General features: G+C 32.9%; 3 protein-coding genes across 4 annotated transcripts; 1 reads left to right on the top strand and 2 right to left on the bottom strand.

The window, feature by feature from the left end:
• LOC104726454 (RHOMBOID-like protein 9, chloroplastic) lies at positions 11,967-12,695 on the bottom strand. Its single transcript, XM_010445327.2, has 3 exons — positions 12,610-12,695; positions 12,215-12,385; positions 11,967-12,121 (listed from the first exon to the last, which is right to left on the bottom strand). Exons 1-3 carry the CDS (start codon positions 12,616-12,618, stop codon positions 12,005-12,007), a joined length of 297 nt encoding a protein of 98 aa, XP_010443629.1. The 5' UTR covers positions 12,619-12,695; the 3' UTR covers positions 11,967-12,004.
• Positions 13,752-14,544, bottom strand: LOC104726446 (CDGSH iron-sulfur domain-containing protein NEET-like). The gene is made up of 2 exons (XM_010445315.2): positions 14,252-14,544; positions 13,752-14,021 (listed from the first exon to the last, which is right to left on the bottom strand). The coding sequence occupies exons 1-2, from the start codon at positions 14,479-14,481 to the stop codon at positions 13,919-13,921; spliced, it is 333 nt and encodes a 110-aa protein (XP_010443617.1). The 5' UTR covers positions 14,482-14,544; the 3' UTR covers positions 13,752-13,918.
• Positions 14,836-19,288, top strand: LOC104726430 (K(+) efflux antiporter 5). 2 transcript variants are annotated; one of them, XM_010445305.1, is made up of 20 exons: positions 14,836-15,166; positions 15,292-15,335; positions 15,427-15,494; positions 15,594-15,675; positions 15,775-15,836; positions 15,931-16,006; positions 16,131-16,205; positions 16,573-16,644; positions 16,733-16,816; positions 16,905-16,973; positions 17,080-17,157; positions 17,251-17,339; positions 17,434-17,530; positions 17,639-17,692; positions 17,909-18,004; positions 18,118-18,306; positions 18,405-18,482; positions 18,568-18,612; positions 18,723-18,818; positions 18,943-19,288. In XM_010445305.1, exons 1-20 carry the CDS (start codon positions 14,965-14,967, stop codon positions 18,982-18,984), a joined length of 1,698 nt encoding a protein of 565 aa, XP_010443607.1. In that variant the 5' UTR covers positions 14,836-14,964; the 3' UTR covers positions 18,985-19,288. The 2 variants fall into 2 exon arrangements, with proteins under 2 accessions (XP_010443607.1, XP_010443600.1); XM_010445298.1 differs by having other exon boundaries at positions 18,934-19,288.

Here is a 20,419-nt window from a genome sequence, read left to right as displayed (position 1 = left end):
CAAATAATAGAATCAAAATTAATTCTTTGGACTCAATTGTTGGACCAGCGTCATAGTGGTATTGTCCGTGAATTTAATTTGATAAGGATGATGAGTATTCCTCTCATTCAGGGTTGGATTGATTACTTTGAAAGTTCTAATATCATATCATTCACCATCGTCGATATATTTCCGGAGTTTGGCGAGTGTGTTTGGTAAAAAAGTAGTTTCGATTGTGTTACTCTTCACAGTTTAATAACAATTGTGTAGGAAGTCGTATATATAAGAATTGTTAAAAATTGAACTTTAAGTAAGAATGATGTTCAATTAACGACACTAACCTCTACATCCACAAGAAGCAGTACTCTTTTTGTAAAGAACTCGCTGATACTCCAAGAATGTAAGACCTTGGCGTGTATACGCCAATTAGTTCTTCCGGGAAGAAGATCAATTAGACCTTGACCTTGGCGCTAATCGAATCTCATGATTTTCTCCAATTAGGGTTTTTCCTGTTTCTTCTCTGTTATCGAAAACGAAAAGGGGATTCCAGATTTGTAAGAATACAAACAGTCACGATTAAACGTTGCCTCTTAATCGTTTTAGTGTCTCACCTTTTGTTTGACTATTAAATATTTTTTAATATTTATTATTATATATATAATTACAGATTAAAGATAAAGTTTGTAGTTAATAGTTATGATGTAAAATTATATATACATTTTATGACACAGCTAACAATTATATGTTTATAAACAACATTGTTGAAACCAAATAAAATATAATCATGTGAATTTTTTTAATAAAATGTTCTTAGACCATCTACAATGTATTTATCTTTTATTTTATAATATAAAATAAGTCAAAATTAGAAAATGGTTTTTTCCAATGTGAAAGTCTATATCTGACTATTAAATAGAGGTAGTGTTAAAGATATTAAAAATTACTTTATTTAAGAGAAGAAATATAATTCAAGTCTAAATATCCAAAACAATTATCCAACTACAAACCATAATTATACAGTCTCAAATACCTCTTTGAAAACAACATTAAGTGTTTTATTCTGGCATTTCCCATATTTATCTGTAATTAATACCTTTAAGCATTTTCTGGTTGTGACTCGAGAGAAGGCAACATAAAGCTGTCCATGTGTGAAAACCGGTTTCGGTAGAAACAATCCAACATGTTCTAGCGTCTGACCTTGACTTTTGTTTATAGTAATTGCAAACTCCACGGTAACAGAAAACTTTCGTCACCTCATACGAAAGGGAAACTTTGCATCAGGTGGACTAACATACATCCTAGAGATAAGTACTTTATCACCAACCTTTTTTCCTGTCACGACTCTTGCTTCGATTATATGATTGGTCATCTGAGTAATAATTAACCTCGTACCGTTACTCAAACCTCCCTTAGGGTCTATATTCCTTAGCAACATGACATGTGCTCCTATTTTCAACGTTAAAGCATGGCTTGACAATCCAGAAACTTGTATATTGTTTAGGAAATCCTAAGTGTAGATCATATTATCATGAGCACTTTTATCTGACGTTTCAATACTATCAGAGTTAATATATCGTCTCTCCTCACCTGTAAATAAAAAATAAAGATGGAATTTTAGATATGTGATATCTTGTTTTTTGTTGGGTTTTAAGCCTTGTTTTTGGTTAGTTTTGTTGCATAATCTTGTCATTCTAGGTTATTTTAGGAGCATATGCATCTAGTGTGCTACCTCTCAGATTCTTGGAGTAATATCATCACGTTTGGAGCATTTGGACTTGTTTTGATGCAAAGAAGCAAAGAAGAGTGAAGTGGAGAAGAGGCAATTGATCACCACCATCAGCGGCCAAGACCATCGGCAAAACGGTGGTCGAGTGAAGCAAGCGGTCAAGACCAGCAGACAAACACAAGTTGATCGAATAGGAGACGAACTTGATCGCCACCATCAGCGGCCACCTCCCGCGGCCAAACCTTTTCCGCGTGAAGCCAGCGGCCACCTCCTGCAGCCAAACCATGTCTGCGTGAAGCCATCGGCCACCTCCCATCGGCCAAACCTTGCCCGCGTGAAGCAAGCGGTCAAGACCAGCAGACAAACACAAGTTGATCGAATAGGAGACGAACTTGATCGCCACCATCAGCGGCCACCTCCCGCGGCCAAACCATGCCTGCATGAAGCCATCGGCCACCTCCCATCGGCCAAACCTTGCCCGCGTGAAGCAAGCGGTCAAGACCAGCAGCCAAACACAAGCCGATGGAATAGGAGACGAACTTGATCACCACCATCAGCGGCCACTTCCCGCAGCCAAACCTTTTCCGTGTGAAGCCAGCGGCCACCTCCCGCAGCCAAACCATGCCTGAGTGAAGCCATCGGCCAACCCCATTGGCAAAACCTTGCCCACGTGAAGCAAGCGGTCAAGACCAGCAGCCAAACACAAGCCGATGGAACAGGAGACACACTTGATTGCCACCATCAGCGGCCACCTCCTGCGGCCAAACCTTTTCCGTGTGAAGCCAGCGGCCACCTCCCGCGGCCAAACCATGCCCGCGGGAAGCCATCGGCCACCTCCCGCGGCCAAACCATGCCCGCGGGAAGCCATCGGCCACCTCCCATCGGTAAAACCTTTTCCGCGTGAAGCCAGCAGCCACCTCCCGCGGCCAAACCATGCCCGAGGGAAGCCATCAGCCACCTCCCATCGGCAAAACCTTGCCCGCGTGAAGCCGTCCACCACCTCCCATCGGCCAAACCCTGCCCGCGTGGAGCAGCCAGGCTCCTTACTTGTTTTAGTTTTGATCCGGGTTTAAACCGGTTTGAACTGGATTGACCCGGCTCCCTTTTATCCTTTATCTTATATTTTGTTTAGCAGCCATTTAGGGTTCTTAAGCTTATCTACTCTTGGTTTGTTGAATGATTGAGTATTTCTAAGTCTTTAATAGCCATTTCTCCTTTAAATCTCTTAATCTATAATCTCTTATTATGATTTCACAAAGATCAAACTCTTTCCTTTGTGTGATCATGATGATGAGTGAGTAGATCCTTAGAACTTTGGGCTAGGTAGATTAAGGAGATAGATGATTGATCTTTGATGTCTAAGGCTTTATTTATGTGTTTCCTATCTTGATTAGTGTTAATAATGCTAGATAGCCTTGATCATGCTTTAATCTAGACATTAGGATTTCCATACCCATAAGATGTTTGATGAAATTCTCGAACCAAATTAATGAAGAGCTTTGTATTCCTAGCCAATGGAAATTAATGAAGAAGTTTCGAGAAAGAAGAAGAAGAAGAACAACAAGAATTGCCCTTTTTTTTAATTAAGGGAGAGGGTTTATTTCGCTTATTTCCGGTATAATTTTCCGAATAACCGGAACAAACCACCCGGGTTTTTTTTTTTTTTGGCTTTTAACGAACTAATCCCACTCTACTCTTCCTCTCGGATACCCTAGTCTCCAGCCCTAGGCATCGGGTTTCTGAACCCGATCGAGTTTGGATTTTCGGTTTTTTTGGGTTTTCGGATTTAGACATATATAACCCATTCGGGTTTTTTAGCCAAGGTGGTGAGAAACAGTCCGATTTTTTTGCTCTTTGAAATCAAAGAACACAACCAAAACGAGGTAAAAGCGGAAAATGCAAACGAAGCATGTTAGACATTACAATTCATGACATACAGAAGATAATATTTGATTCCATTGACATGATCAAAAAGAGTGTTCAATAAGTTTCTTACTCTTCAAATTCCAACCAAAACCTTAACTAGAAAGTTACAAAAAAAGGTGATAGAGAAAAGGTTGAACCATGTCCTGAACTATGTCTCTTCTACTAACTCATCGTTTTTGTCGTAGACGAAGCGAGTCTTCTTGCTCTTCGGTTTCATGGATGGGTTTCATCTCCACCTTTGTAGCCTTTCTAGCCTTTCTCCGTTGTAAAGATTCAACAGTAAGCTTCCTTCCCTTTATGAGAGTTTGATCAAGAATTTGCACTATCTGAGGATCATCAATCATATTGATATAAGCACCTCTGATCAAACCTTCTTTGTCTCTTCGAAAGTAAAGACCTTTCACATCTGTAGTTGGGCTAAAATGCTCAATCAACTGCACCTTCATCTCATGCTCTCGAAGACTCGTGTCAAATCCTTTAACATAAATTGTGTACAGACTGTTTGGAGAACGACGGAGATAGAAGGGGCGACCTAAACATTGGTTACCTTTTAACTTCAGGCCCTTTGTTGCTTGTTCATCAGACTCAAACCGAATGGTCGCCTCTTTGCCATGCGTATGCTCTGTCGTATCAATTTCAACTTCAACTTGACCAATTGCTGCGAAGAAGTCCTTAATATCAAATTCCTTAACTGAGGGATGCATACCGGAGGCAATCAAGGTGTCTCGCTGGTAGTATTCATTTGTTGATGAATAATCTGAGCTTGAAGTACTCCAAGGTGTTTTGGCATAAGGTGGTTTGAGAATTAAATCAACAGATGATTGTAGAGAGTTTACCATTGTTTTGAGATTATCGACAGAGTCTACCAATGGTATGAGATTATCCAAATCTTCTCTGATCGAAGCCACATCTTTTTTGATACACTCCACATTTGCTTCCATGGAAGGTCAAACTGTTTCACTCTCATGCTTCTTCTTCTCCTTTGGATTCGCCACATCTTCACTGGTATAATCCACAATTGCTTCCATGGAACGCGCACTCTTGTGCTTCTTCTTATCCACCTTCTCATATTGATTTGGAAAATAACTAGATTTTAACCCTCGGTTCACCGCGAGATTTTGTTTTTTGCATATTTTATATAATTTACTTGAAAACATTTTGTTGGATCAAATATATATATAAAGTTTTTAATAATAATATTGAGATATTTGTAATTTTATTTGCTTTATTTATTTAAAAATTATGATATTCAGTTGGAATTTAATTAATCAAAATTGTTTTATTTTAGAATAATCAATCAAAATTAGTTGTTGTGAAAGTAAGCATCTGTTAATATGTATAATATTTTGTAGTTTATATAATATTATTTAAATTTTATCCACCAATTTGAAATTAGTTAGTTTCACCCAAAACCTCTTAGCTATTAAAAAATATAAAAAATAGTTAGTTTTGTATGAGTGTGAGGGTTAGTGTTTGTTTTAGCTCTTTTTATATAAAATTAAATTTTAAGATATTTTGTTTGTGCTTTTAGACCAACACACAAAAATATATAAGTGTACTAATATTACCCTAATTCTCATCACATACTTGTGATTTTTTTCAGAGATCCGTGGATAATTAAAATCATATATATATATATATATATAAGTAGAGTTTTGATCTCTCCTTATTGGTCAATTTGATATTTAATGTTTTAAAATATAATATTTATTTTTAATTAAACTTAAAATTTAACACATTTAATCATATATATAAATTCATACTTTAATTTCACTAATTACTACTCATTTGTAACTGAAAATTCATACTTTAATTTCACTAATTACTACTATTTTGTAACTGAAATTAAATAAATTGTGAATTGACTATTTTTTTCCTCCATTCATTTTCAATTAAACACACTATCAATTAAAATTGTAACTCCTCTAATTAAATTATTTTAGAAATAATTTCTATCACTACAAATCCTATAAATAACCATTCCCACATCCTCCTCCATCATATCTCAAATTCTAAATGCTTTTTTTTTTTTTTTATGTTTTTGCATGGGTTGAAAACTCATTGTAAGTGTTTTTTTTTGTTTACAACTCATTGTAAGTGTTTAATTATATATTTTGTTGGATATATCTTATATTGTGTTTTCAATTTTATTTCTTTGTTTTATGTATTGTTTCCTTTCTTCTTTTTTTTTTCTTATTATTTTTAATTTTAAATTACATATGATAATAAAAAAAATTACATTACATATGTATAATAAAAATTTGATGGCTATACAAAAAAAAATATCATGCAGATTCTAAAAATTATTAATTTTGATCATTGCACAATAAGATAATCAAACTAAAGAAATCATCTTTATTCTTTATCTAGATATTTGATTATTTCTTACATATTTATTTTATTTGTAAAAGTATGCAATGTTTTAAGAAAATAAACTATTGTAATACAATAATTAAATTAATTTTCTTTAATTCTCTCTAAGCTCTAAAAAATTGTAATACATATTTTTAGTATACTCATCATTATATTTAGTTCTTGTGATCCAACATATAATTATATGAACCTCTTGATTGCACTTCATATGATTTCATGGGGAATACATTTAATTTGTTACATACAAAATAATTTGGATTTTAATTATTTTACTCTTTAGTTTTTTTTCACCATTTAACTCTTTAGTTTATGTATTAGTTTATGTCATAGTAAATATTCATTTTTACACACACACACACACATATATATATATATATATATATATAATTTTTTCAATTTGCTCTTTATTGGTCAATTGCTCTTTAATGTTTTAAAATATAATATTTCTTTTTAATTAAACTTAAAATTCAACTCATTTAATCATATACATAAATTCATACTTTAAATTTACTATTTACTACTAAATTGTAACTGAAATTACATAAATTGTGAATTGACTATTGTTTTCCTACATTTATTTTCAATTAAACACACTATCAATTATAATTGTAACTCCTCTAATTAAATTATTTTAGAAATATAACTTCTATCACTTCAAATCCTATAAATAATGATTCCCACATCCTCCTCCACCATATGTCAAATTCTAAATATTTTCTTTCTTTTGTTTATGTTTTTGCATGGGTTGAAAACTCATTGTAAGTGTTTAGTTATATACTTAGATGGATATATCTTATATTGAGTTTTCAATTTTTTTTTGTTTATTTTATGTATTGCTTCCTTCCTTCTTTGTTTTCTTATTATTTTAATTTTAAATTATATATGTATAATAAAAATTTGATGGCTATACAAAAAAACTTATCATGTAGATTCAAAAAAATGTTAATTTTGATCATTGCACAGTAAGATAATCAAGCTAAAGAAATCATCTATATAGGGATTGTACTTAATCTATATAGAGAATTTGTTAGAAATGCCCTTTTTGGCATATCTCTTTTCAAAAATGCCCAATTTTTTGAACATTTTCATTTTTGCTCTTTTTTACACAATTACCCTATGTTAAATTAATTTTTAGAATTTGTTTTTTTAGGTTTGGGTTCCCAATTTACATTTAGGGTATAGTTTTTAAGGGATAGGGTTTAGTATTTGGGGTTTAGGGTTTATATTTTTGTCATTTTATATATTAAAAAGGGATATTTTTGAAAATGGACACCATCAAAGGGTATTTTTAAAAAATGACATAGAAAAATGGGTCTTTTTGAAAATCCCTCATCTATATAAACAACTTAAAACTGATTTGGATTTTAATTATTTAACTCTTTAGTTTATGTAGCAATTCATATGATTTTATAGGGAATGTATTTAATTTATATAAAAAATTAAAATGATTTGGATTTTAATTATTCAACTCTTTAGTTTATGTATTAGAACATAAACTGAATTTTTGAATATCATAGTATATACTCATTTTTATTATGTACAATATACAGTATTTGTTTTACCTTGAATAGTCATAAATATCAAACAAAACTAGGGGCATTTGCATAAATACCCTTTTTACTATACCTTTTTTGCAAAAATACAAATTTTGTTGTTCATTTTCAATAATACTCTTTTTAATATACAACATAACTAAATTTTAACCCTAAACTCCAAATACTAAACTCAAAACTATATCCTACATCTAAAATAGAGAATCCAAATCAAAAACAAAAAATTCTAGAAGTTAATTTAACACATTATAATTGTGTGAAAGAGGACAAAAATGAAAATAACCAAAAAATTGGTATTTTTGAAAAGGGGTATCAACAAAATGGTATTTCTAACATTATCTCATAAAGAGGTCTATTATGCAGGCTGAACAATAAAAAACAAATTTTTTTGATAAATATGTATGTATAGTTATATTGAAATACTTTATATAAGTTGATATTGTAATGATTTGAATAAATAATAGCTGATTATTGAATTTAGGAAATTTATTTGTTATATATATATATATAATTTCAAACCTCTTTTCTAATACCACTTTTGAAAACTATACCTTTTAAAAACTTTATTAAAAATGCCACGAAAAACTGAAATATGTGTAATCTTAGAAAAATATACATAAACTATTTATATATATATATATATATGTGTGTGTAAAATTTTATATATACTTTATAAATACCTTTTAAAAACCTTTCAAAACCTTATAAATTTGACAAAAACAAAAAAAACCTTATAAATATTTGGATTGTGTCTCCAAGTAGTACGTACTATCTAGAAATATCTTATAAATCTTATAAATCTTATAAAACTTTATAATTTTGCATATTTAAAAATAAATATTTTGAAAATGGATAGATGAGAGAAACATTTCTAAAAATATTGGCAAACTTTATAATTATTAAATTAATTAACATAACTAATACAGCAATCCGCGCATATGCGCGGACTTTTACCTAGTTTTCCATAAAATATTGTTGCTTATTTAGTATTGTGCGTATGTTAAATTGCTAAAATCGGTATTTACACAGATTTTAGTTTATTATCACAAAGTTAGTAACATTGTTGATATTACTCATATATGACTAAATTTGATGTACTCAGTATTTAAATTGTGTAACATGACATATATTTGTATTTGGCATCATAACTCCATAAATGACACATCTTCTTTAGTCAAAAAAAAACATACGTCATTTGTGGAGGTTAAAACAAAATACATATAAACTCATACATTGTTAGTTTATTTTCTGTTTTTTATCCATGACATCAGTGGCTCAATCCATTTTAAGTAACTTATAAAAACAAAACATGTATGATGGAAAATCATAGTATTTTGCAAAATCTTTGGAAATAAATTTGCCAATCAATTTATGGAAAATAGACATTGAAAAAGGTAAGAAATTCTAATTTCTTTTTTTTCACTAAAACATTTAAAACTTGTAATTAAAAAGGAAATAGAAATTGATTTTGTTCAAGTAGTTTAGGAAAACATGTATACCCAATTTTTGCTTAATTATTTTGATTATTATTATTATTATTTTTAATTCTTAATTACAATAGCATAAAATGTAAATATTTCTCAACTCCAACCCTTCTTTGCCAAAATTGCTACAAAAATGTTAATATAGATTTGTTTACGAACTAGGTTTTCACCCGCGGTACACCGCGGGACTAAATTATAAATTATTGTAATTTAAATAATAATTTTAATATATTTAGTTTTCAAATTCTCAATTAATTAACTTTTATCTACTTAATTTATAATTTTGTTTAAAATGTTTTTATTCTTCTTTCATTTTATACAATTTAGAACCTAATTACATTATATTTGTTATTAGATAGAATATAATATTTTAAAACACTTACTTTTGTTTACTATAATTAAACAGAGGTATATGTCTATATGGTATGCAATGTATATTTTTATGTAATATTAAGAAGTATGTGTAATATTTTAGAATTCATATACTAAATAATTTATAAGTTAATTTTCCAAACTATGACTACAAATTCACAGTATATGAAATAAACTAATAGTTTTAGTGTTGGTTCTATAGTCAAAACCCACCATGCTAGGCGGATCACGCAACATGTTTAAAGATTTCAATCTGCAAAAACTCATCATACAAAACCAGTAAAAATAAAATATATAATGTGAGGCTAAAAACATTTTTTTTATCAAATCAGGTTTTCAAATTTTTATCAAGTAAAAAACAATACTTGGGTTCACGGATTTACTTTCACGGGTTTATTTCTAGGGGTGAACTTCTTCATTCACCTCCTTATAAAATAAAAAAATAAAATCTGTATACGTTTGCAATTATGTTTGTTACCTTTTAAAACACTTAGTTTCTATAAAAAAAATCGAATGTAAATAAAATTAATTTGTTTATTAAATTAATTATTTAGTGTTAATGACATGCTTGTAAATAGGTTCCAAAACTTTTGGATTTATTTGCTAAATATTTCCAAAAATATATATAGATTAGGTTATTCTTGGTTTACTATCTTCAGGTTTAATCGAACTAACAATGGCTGAATTGGCCATCAAACCGGCCGGTTATTTGTGAAATTGGACCGTTTCCGAACCGAATTTTAAAGACGACTCTTTTCTTCTCACCAAATCATCCCGTTGCTCCGAGCAATGTCATGGTACCGAAGAAACCAAACCTCGATTACAAAAGCCAATCGAAGAGTTCATCTGAGATCTTCTTCCTCCATTTTTTTCTCGCACAGTTTCAGCGTCCGATGGATCAAACTTTCAGGTAATTTGAGATTTGAAATTTGTTGCTTCGCAATGTCAAAATCAAAATCAATTTGCTTCGAATTAGCTGCTAGTTTTGAGAATGACGACATGGTTAGGGTTTCTTCTTCTTTTTCTGTATTACATGTTAAAGCATTTCGAAATGGCAAGTTTTCAAAAAGATCCGTAGAGACAACTTGTGGAGCTCTCTTATACGAACTCCGTCCAGGGTTCTGGGAGATTTAATTAAGAGTCTCTTTTTGTGTTTTTTTTCTTTACCTCTCAATTTTTCTGTGTAAAGTCTTTACAAGATCTTGTTTGTATTGTTTTGTGGATTAGATTATGTGGGATAAAGTTGGAGAAAAAGAAATTGATAGGGATTGCTTGAGCTTGAGCGTGAATGTTTTGAAAGTATATAGCACAAAAGTTGACCAAGCTAAACGATCTAGAGCTCAGCTAAGGCAAGCAATAGAGCTGATGCTGAATCATGGGGGAACGTCCTGTGCATATTAGCAGGTGAGTTATCATTATGACTGGTATGATAATGATTTGCCTAGTCTATGGTTCTTTTGTACGTGTCAGTCTGATCAAAGGCGTTGGGAGCTTGGGACGATTCTTCTGAACTGGAATAGATGCAAAAGAGGTAAATATATATTGATGGAAGGAACCAGTTCACTGTTGTCCTGGAGGAAGCAGATAGTATTACTAATGATATCAAAGGTGAAGGAGAACATGTTCACTCTAAGCCACTTCTCGATGATACTGACTTGTCTATGAGAAAGCTTTGAAGACCAGCTGCAAGCACTTGAGAAGGAAAAAGGTGAAATTTGATTTGAATTTGCGTGATTGGCTTCTTTGTTTTCCTTTGGTTATTCCAACCATTAGATATGTATATACTCCTTTTGTGGTGTTGTTTCCCTTAGAGTGATCGTGTGGAGACGATTCGGAAGCACTTTGTTTACTTTTGTATTCGAAAGCAGGAAGATTGATTTTCAGTTTCTTGCTAACCTTTTTTTGCTTTCCTGCTGGGAAGATTGTGCTCTGAACACTCGAGTTCATATTCTGAAGTTGCTACCGTGATCGTCCATGAGGTACAAAACCTTTAATCCTCTCGACATGTGGAATCTGACATGTTGGTACTGTGCTGTTTGATCATTTTCTGGTAGTAGATTCTGAAGTTGCTACTGTCATCTGACATGAGGTACGTAGTCGTACACAACCTCTAATCTTCTGGATGTATCAAAAATAAGAAAAATGGCGTTTGATAGTTTCCATTTCGAAAATGTACTATGTTAATGTAGAGGCTGCTCTTTAATCCGAAATTGATTAGGGCAGTTGCTGCTTTTAGTGCTTTTACTTTATTTTTTTTGGCTCTTTGGAGGGGTTCCGTCTCTGGTTTCACTGAAGGAGTTTCTCAAATACCTCTTGTTCTTCTCAGTGGCAGCTTTTTCCTAAGCATATACGGCATTTAGATCCTAGTTTCCGTCTAATCCCATCGTATAGCCCGATTCTCTCTGATTGCTTGCTAAGTCTCATTGAGTTTATGTGCTTAAAACGCCTTGCTCAGATTTGTTTGATAGTAACTGGTATAATTTGTCGGTTTGTGTTAGAATCATATATGTTTTGTCTCCATTAAAGATTGTATATTTCCCATTAATCCCTAGATTTGTACCTGACATTGTTCTCCGTGTGTATCATTGGTATTAGTTACGTGGGACTAATGGTCGTTGCTGACTTATTGAAATATCATTGTATATGATCATCTCCTTGTTCTGATTTTGGTCAACGAGCCAAGCTCCTATTAAAGCAAATGCTGGTCCCTGCACCAACCCATGCATATACGATTAAGAACAGTAACAGATATATAGTGCAATCTGGGAACATCACATGGGGCAAACTAGTAGTTAACTTACAGTTCCTCCAACTGTAGGATCTGGTGTATGCAGAAAGCTCATGAAATTACCAGAGACTCCTCCGAGAATGTAAATGAGACAAAATGTGATTAGTCCATAGTCACGGCAGACTTTTGGTCCAAAAGTAAGCAGAGCCCAGGAGCTAAGGGCTACATGAGGAATCCCAGAGTGCTGTAACGTACAATAAAAGTGATTCAGAGACAAAAAGGAAAAATCACATGAAACAAGTCATCAAGAGTACTAAATGTGGTGGTAAAAAGATGCAGCGGCATGAGAAAAAAAAACAATATATACTTATAGTTTTGACAGTAAAGTTGTCTTGAGTGTGTTTTGTTTGAGTGTGTTTTTAAAACAGTAAAGAATGGGAGAACAGACCCAGTTTGTTGGTCTTGTACCAGAAACATGGGTGTGACCAGTCTCCACCATTATCCAGCAATGATTAAATCATTTATCTTTGCTCAATATAACAAAGGGAGTGATAGCAGTCCCATATCGTAAAGTCTTTACAAGATCTTGTTTGTATTGTTTTGTAAATTAGTTTGTAAAGTTGGAGAAACAGATACTGATAGGGATGATACTATGTTGCTTGGGCTTGAGCGTGAATGTTTTGGAAGTATAAAGAAGAAAAGTTGACCAAGCTAATCGATGTAGAGCTCAGCTAAGACAAGCAACAGCTGATAGCTGATGCTGAAGCAGAGCTAGCTACAATCCTTATTTTACTTCTTATTAACAACGCTTTTGTTACTTTTTACTTCATTTTACGTTTGTTGAACCAAGTGGTTTGTCGTTGCCAACGCTTATTTCAGTTTAAAGGGAAATATCTTCTTTTTTTTTTCCAAGTACTTTGGCTAGACTCGGATGATATATATGTGTGTATACAGTATTGTTTTAGTGTATTTCATATACATTCCATATAAATGGAATACATACTTGATCGATCCAAACAACACAACATGCGATCTGGTGTCAAAGATACGTGATGAATTCAATTTTTCTATATGGGATATATTTGTAAACTTTAAAGTTGGGCATTAAGTTTTAAATTTTAAATTTACGACTTTATTACTTTTAATACGTTACTAATTTATACCTTAATGTTCTACTTTTGATGTAACATTATTATGATGTTACTAATATTTCTTATACATTTTTCAAACAGTGTTCATATATTTGACATATTTTCTAAAAAACAATTTTATTTATTATAGATATTTTATTACAATTTAATTAGAACTACGAAATGAATAACACATGAATTAGTGAAACAATATTTCTTGGATTAAGACCAACTTAATTATAAATACAATGTAATTTTTGTAACTTCAAGAAGCCAACAAGAAAATCTGTGATTCAAAGTTCTCTAGAGACTCATTGTATTCTAGAAGCATCCTCTCAACATGTTGTACATGTATGTTGTAAACTTAGTTTTTAGATTGCACCTAATTAAAAATATCACCACAAAGACTTATCCATTTTCACGAGTTTTTGGAGATAGAACACGAGTATTCGTTTTTCCAAGAATCTTGGACCAACCTGCAAGGAAAAATTGTACTACTCTTTGAAACTTGCATAAAGGAAAGCAACACTTTACAGTATTTTCATCATCCAAATGAGTCACTAACCAGATTAATGCAAACATAATGAAAAAGTACATAAAATTTTAATACATCACCCAACAAAACGAGAAACAAAAACAAAAAAGAACTATTGTTTCTTGAGAAGAAGAGGACCAACATTATCTCCATTAGCTTTGTTGTGCTTCACATGACTCCCATCACACAATGGAAACGTCCCAGACCTCCAACACCTAACGCCAAATCAAATCCATCACCATGTTTTTTATATACATGCACACAAAATAAGAGATCCATACATTTGTTCTTTTGTAAAAATACAATAAGAAAAGTCTCACGAAATAAGCTTTAAAAAAACATATATGGATTAGTAAAAAATACATTAATGTAAATCATTAATTATATGCATGATTTTAACAAATACATGGTTCAAATTGTAGATGAATATATATCTATGTGAAACCTGCAATAGGGAGTTATGTTCTTGGAAAGCTCGGTGACGACAACGGAGTCAACAACCTTCTCTTCGTTCTTTCTGATCTCCGGATTGATTCCTCCTCCTCCGCCTCCTTCTGCTCTCACCACCACCATCCTCTGCTGCTTACATCCCACCTCTCCGGCGGTGACTCGCCTAAATGGAACCTGTCCGGCGTAACTCACCCCCATGCCGAACGTGTTTGCGAGTATAGCCATTGGAAACTCTCTTTCTCACCTACTCACTCTCTCTATGTGGTAGTGATTTGTTTATGAAGTAAGCAAGAAGATATCTAAAGTGTGTAAAGCTTGTGGCCATCACGCTCTCTCTACTAAACGATGTCGTAAAGTGTGTGTTTTGTGGCCATTAATGATTTGGTTTAGAAAAAAATGCCAAATACTAAATTATCGTATTTTATTGGTATAGTGCGAAAAGGACTAGTTCTTGTCACGAGACGTTAATTATAAGAACCAAACCAATCTCGTAATCGCATTCGCACGTACCCTTCACTAATTGACAATTAACAAATATATTTAACAACCATTCAATACAAAAACTTTTTTTTTTTTCTATTGATTCAATTTCAAAATTTTGGATCTAAAAAGACTAAAACAAAAACACAAATAGAAATCAAAAAGAAATCTGAAAATTCTCAGAAGCAATTCGATTCGCGGCGATTCCCAAATTCGTGGGATCGAACAATGGCGAGATTCGCAGTGATTGGATTAACGTTCCTCCTTCTACTTGGTACGTCTTTATCAGCGAGATCTGATGAAGAAACGCGGGAGCGGTTTTACGGCAACCTTGTGAACTCGACGGCTCCGGGTAACGGTGAAGGAAGTATCGCTAAAATGTTCGATCGGGTTCTCGAGAAAGAGTTTTCCGAAAACGATTCCCCTGAAGGTTTGGTTCCTTCTTCTTCTTCTTCGATCCCCTTTGGTTTGGTTTGGTGGAACATAAAATAATTTTGTGATTTTGGTTTGGTGGATAATGAAGAAGCTTAACATCTTCTTTTGATTTTTCCTTAGGATCGGATGGAGCTAGCTTTAACAGCAGTGTTGCTGATCAACAAGTAGGTCTTTAGTTACTAGTTATAGTTTCTGAGTGTGAGTTTTTTTAATAATGTTCTTGAGCTCTGTATTTATTATCATGGTTTTTGGCAGGCTGAAATAGAGACTGTTGCTAAAGTAACGCATGAGAAGGGTAAAAGGAATGATACACAAGAGAATAAGTATGCAGAACCTTGTTGTAATTGTTGACTATAGCCATATTTTGATTAGTGTGGTTCAATGTGGGTTTATGAGTTGTTCTTTTCCCCTAATGTGTCCAGTGGTACGAGACCTTTTCAACTTCAAGATGTCTTTTCCCTGGAAAATGAAGATTCTGATGATATGACTCTTATTGACAAAAAGGTTTTTGGAAGAAGACTAAACACGTTTTATTTTAAAACTGATCTTACCATTTGTTTATAGTTTAGTTGCAGCTAATGTTCTTCTTATGCTACTCTGCAGAATAATGTCTTTGTCATGTCAAACAAGAAATCTAAGTATCCCATACTTCAAGTAGATTTGAGGTTGGTCTCTCTCAGATTTCTTCTGTATTTGGAGCATTTTGCTACATGCACTGTTTCAGACTTGTGATGTATAGGTTCTTGACATTTCTTTCAGATTGATATCAGATTTGGTGGTCATTATTGTTTTTGCTGCGATTGGTGGGATCGTCTTCTCTTGTCTTGGACAACCGGTATGCTAGCAACCTTACTTAATAACATGAATTACATCTGATATTAGGTTCTTTGTATCTCGAGCTTCACATTGTGGCCAAATACCATTCTGATGTTATGTTATACTATCTTTATATGCTTTAGGTCATTGTTGGATATCTTCTTGCGGGGTCGATCATTGGGCCAGGGGGATTGAAATTCATCAGTGAAATGGTTCAGGTATGATAATAGCGGGATATTTTTTAGTAGTTATTTTAGATTATAGCATGCAAATATTATAAGAGGACACTTATGGGCTGTTGTTACATGTATTCATTTCCTGATTTTCTTTTTGAACTTTTACAATAGGGTTAACTAGAATAGCATTCATCTACTGTATTGCAAGCAATCAGATCTTTGGATAAACTTTTTGCTTCTTGGCTGAGCATGTAAAAGGTGGCCTTACCATTATCATTTGTTCTTGTTGTGTGAGTTTAAGTCATCAGTACTGTTATATATAGAGGTAGGACGTGGAACCACACATTCATATGGATAAAGTATTCTGGTATTCACATGTTCTGTATTTCTTCTTCTGGTGCTATGGCAGGTTGAAACCGTAGCACAGTTTGGTGTTGTTTTCCTTCTTTTTGCTTTGGGCTTGGAATTCTCAATGACTAAGGTAGACACCCATTTACTATTGAATACAACTTCGTGTGGATTTTGTAATCTTAATCTAAAAATCATTTGTTCCTATGTTAATGCTGCAGCTGAAAGTTGTTGGCCCAGTTGCGATCCTTGGAGGGCTTCTTCAGATTGTCTTACTTATGTTTTTGTGTGGTGTAACTGCCTTGGTATGGGAAAATAGTGCAGTTTTTTTCTAGTGCATATAATTGGCAATTTGGAGATAACTTTTAAAATTGATATCTGTTGACATTGCAGTTGTGTGGAGCAAGGTTGTCAGAGGGTATTTTTGTTGGTGCCTTTTTATCTATGTCATCAACTGCAGTGGTACTTTATTTCTTGTCTTTTGTCTTCTCAAGTTTAATACAAAAGCTACTCTTTTCCGCTTTTCATCTCAGAGTTCTGTTTATAATCCACGTGTCAATTTGAACAGGTAGTAAAGTTTTTGGTAGAACGGAACAGTACAAGTTCTCTTCATGGTCAAGTGACAATAGGGATACTTATCTTTCAGGTTTCACTCATAACACTATATTTACGAATTGAACATTCCGTTATATGAAGTTTTTGTTTCCTTTAGCTATTTTCTTTCATCTTGAATTTTCAGGACTGTGTTGTTGGTTTACTATTCGCCTTGCTTCCAGTTTTGGGTGGTAACAGTGGTTTATTACAAGGGATTATATCAATGGGAAAGCTGTAAGTGGTTCTGTAGTAAGAAATATGTCCAGGAACATCTTATATATCCTCATTACCGTATTTGACATAAAACATTTTCTTGCTGTAATTTTAGGCTTCTGATATTGTCCTTATATCTCACTGTGGCATCTTTATTAACCTGGTCATTTGTACCCCGCTTTCTGAAGCTAATGATTCAATTATCATCTCAAGTAAGTCTTACACGACATATCTATTCAGACATTACTTTGACTATCTTCCTTTCTTTCTTCAAGTGGGATCCGAATTATATTGCCAATGTCTCTCATTATATTATGCAGACAAATGAACTTTACCAATTAGCTGCTGTGGCATTCTGCTTACTATCTGCATGGGTTAGTCCAATTCTATCATTTCTTTGCATACCGGTGCTTGCTTAGCTTTCTGATCCCTTTTGGTGTATTATAACATTCTGAGTAAATTGTTACTAATAGACTACAGAAGAAAACAGTGATGATTACGATAGACACTGAAGTAGTTAAGTATAATAGCATATCGATTTAATTTCCAATTCTTAACTTTAGTGTTGGTTCTTTGCAAAACGTTTTCAGTGCAGTGACAAGCTGGGTCTTAGTCTTGAGTTGGGATCATTTGTGGCTGGTGTTATGTTGTCTACGACCGAATTTGCTCAACATACACTAGAGCAGGTACTGATGTTTGAACTCATGTTGTTTTTACGTCGCAAATACTTGGTACAGAAGTGAAGTCTAAAAGGTCAGGTTATTGACATTTCTGAAATCTCCCTTACTTTGTGATGTAGGTGGAACCAATTCGTAATTTGTTTGCCGCTCTCTTTCTATCCAGTATCGGGATGCTGATCAATGTTCACTTTCTATGGAACCACGTGGATATTCTTCTGGCGTCAGTGATTTTAGTGATAGTTATTAAGACAGCAATTGCAGCAGTAGTTGTTAAGGCTTTTAGGTACAACATGAGGATATCTTTTCACGTGAGTTTTTGCCTCTCCTGCTAGAGATTCTATAAGTCCCTTCATATTGAATCCCATTATCCACCAATCACGTAACTCTGTTGTCACAAATGTAACAGGTCGGGGTATTACTTGCTCAGATTGGAGAGTTCGCCTTTGTTCTTCTAAGCCGAGCGTCAAACCTACACGTTATCGAGGTAAAACTTTTTTGCTTTTGTAATTGAACACACCCTTTACCATTTTCTTCTTACTTAACTTTGGGTTAAACGAATGACAATATAGGGGAAAATGTATCTCCTCCTTTTGGGCACAACTGCTCTAAGTCTTGTAAGTTACCTCAACGTGCAAACAACTTTTTCGCATCTCAAGAGAACATACTTGAAATAGTGTATTATAGTTCACAGCTTATTTACACCTGACAATGCGAACTGTTACAGGTAACTACTCCATTGCTGTTCAAGTTAATACCGAGTGCAATGAACCTCGGTGTCCTCCTTCGATGGTTCCCTTCTGAGAACAGTTCCCAGAACGAGGTAATCCCCATCTCTTTTCCAGAGCTATATAAATGAAAATAGATGTATTGATAAATTGCAATGAGTAATATTATGGGAAAGAGTTATGACTTGTGACTGAGAGTTTTGTTTATAGAATTTGCAGGAGAAAGCATCATTGATAGAAGTACATAACAGAACCAAGTGATCTCTCTTTTGTACATTGACTGAAGGTTTAAGAAAGGGAAACAAATTTTGATCCGAAACTAGACCAGGAAGCCAGGAAAAAAACATTTAAAACTGACCAAATCAGATCCATGACTTGCTTTTTCTAGTTTCTTAAATCATATTATGTAATATGGTATATATTATATATTTAGTATTCACAACCTCCTTGTGTAGTTCAAGCGACTTGTAGCTTATTTATTTCGTGTAAGTTGTAATGATATTAGCTTTGTATGCTTTTAAATACAGCTCTCTTTGTATTACATATTTTTCAAAAGCTCACTCTATTAATTTGGTTTGGATTTCTTTTGAAAGTTTTTATCTGAAAACGAAATCATTTGGATCGTCTTTTATTTTAAAGTGTGCCAGATTTGTCACTAATTCTTTAGCTGTTTGAATAAATGAATCCTTTTTTTGTTACGTGACAAAGGGGAAAAAAATTAAAATTTCGGCTTAAATGTATTATAGAAAGTAAGTCGTCTCTAGCTTCAGCTCTCCCTCCATTTATGTTGTAGAGGTGGGGTTTGCATTCGGATGTCCATTCGAATAGTTTTATATTTTTTTTCTTAGATTTCGGGTCAGGTTTGAATAAACATTAAACACTCGTTAGATATGGGTAATTGTGGATTATACCAAAACCTCAAAATATTTTCGGACGGGTTTGATTTTTTTTTTTTTAACTGAACCATTCATATAATCAAAAATCCGAAATTAATCCGAGTTCAACCAAAAATGTATGAAATCAGTCCGAATTCATTGAAATGATTGTAATTAAAGTACCTAACTAAACACACTGATTGTAATCATCAATAAAAAAGAAAACCAAAGTTATCAAACCAAGTTTAACTGATGAAGAAAAAAAGACAATTCCAAACACCAAGTTAATAAGCCAATAGGTCTTGACTTCTAGAAATATCGAATGATAGCAAATTCAAAGTTAGAATTATATTATCTATCTAAACTAACATATGAAGTTGAGATTTATTAATTTATAAAAGTTATATTGTATGGTATATCGGATTAAAACATTTTTCAGCTATAACATATGCTGTTCACCAGAATACTTATTTAGTTTAGCTAAAAGTTTTTTATCCAACAGTTAAAAAATATTTATAGATTAGAAAGATATTCAATATTTACTGTAAATGTACATTTTTCAGCTACAACAATAGGTTCAAAAAAATATCGTAGGCTTGTTTAACACAATTGTATTGTCTTTTAATAATTTATACAACATATACAATACTGAATAAATATTTCATATAAGTCTGCACCTATTGTTTAACACAATTCATGTTAGAACTTCTATTTTTTTTGTTTTTTTTTAATTTTGTTAGTTATGATTTTATTTAACTCATCTTGAGATGTAAATTGAAAATAATAACATGGAGCAATATATAACTAGATCCTAATATTTT

This window comes from Camelina sativa, chromosome 2, assembly GCF_000633955.1.
Source record: "Camelina sativa cultivar DH55 chromosome 2, Cs, whole genome shotgun sequence".
Lineage (NCBI taxonomy): Eukaryota > Viridiplantae > Streptophyta > Magnoliopsida > Brassicales > Brassicaceae > Camelina > Camelina sativa.
The sequence above is the reverse complement of the archived record's forward strand: the minus strand, read 5'-3'. Positions and strand labels throughout refer to the sequence as shown.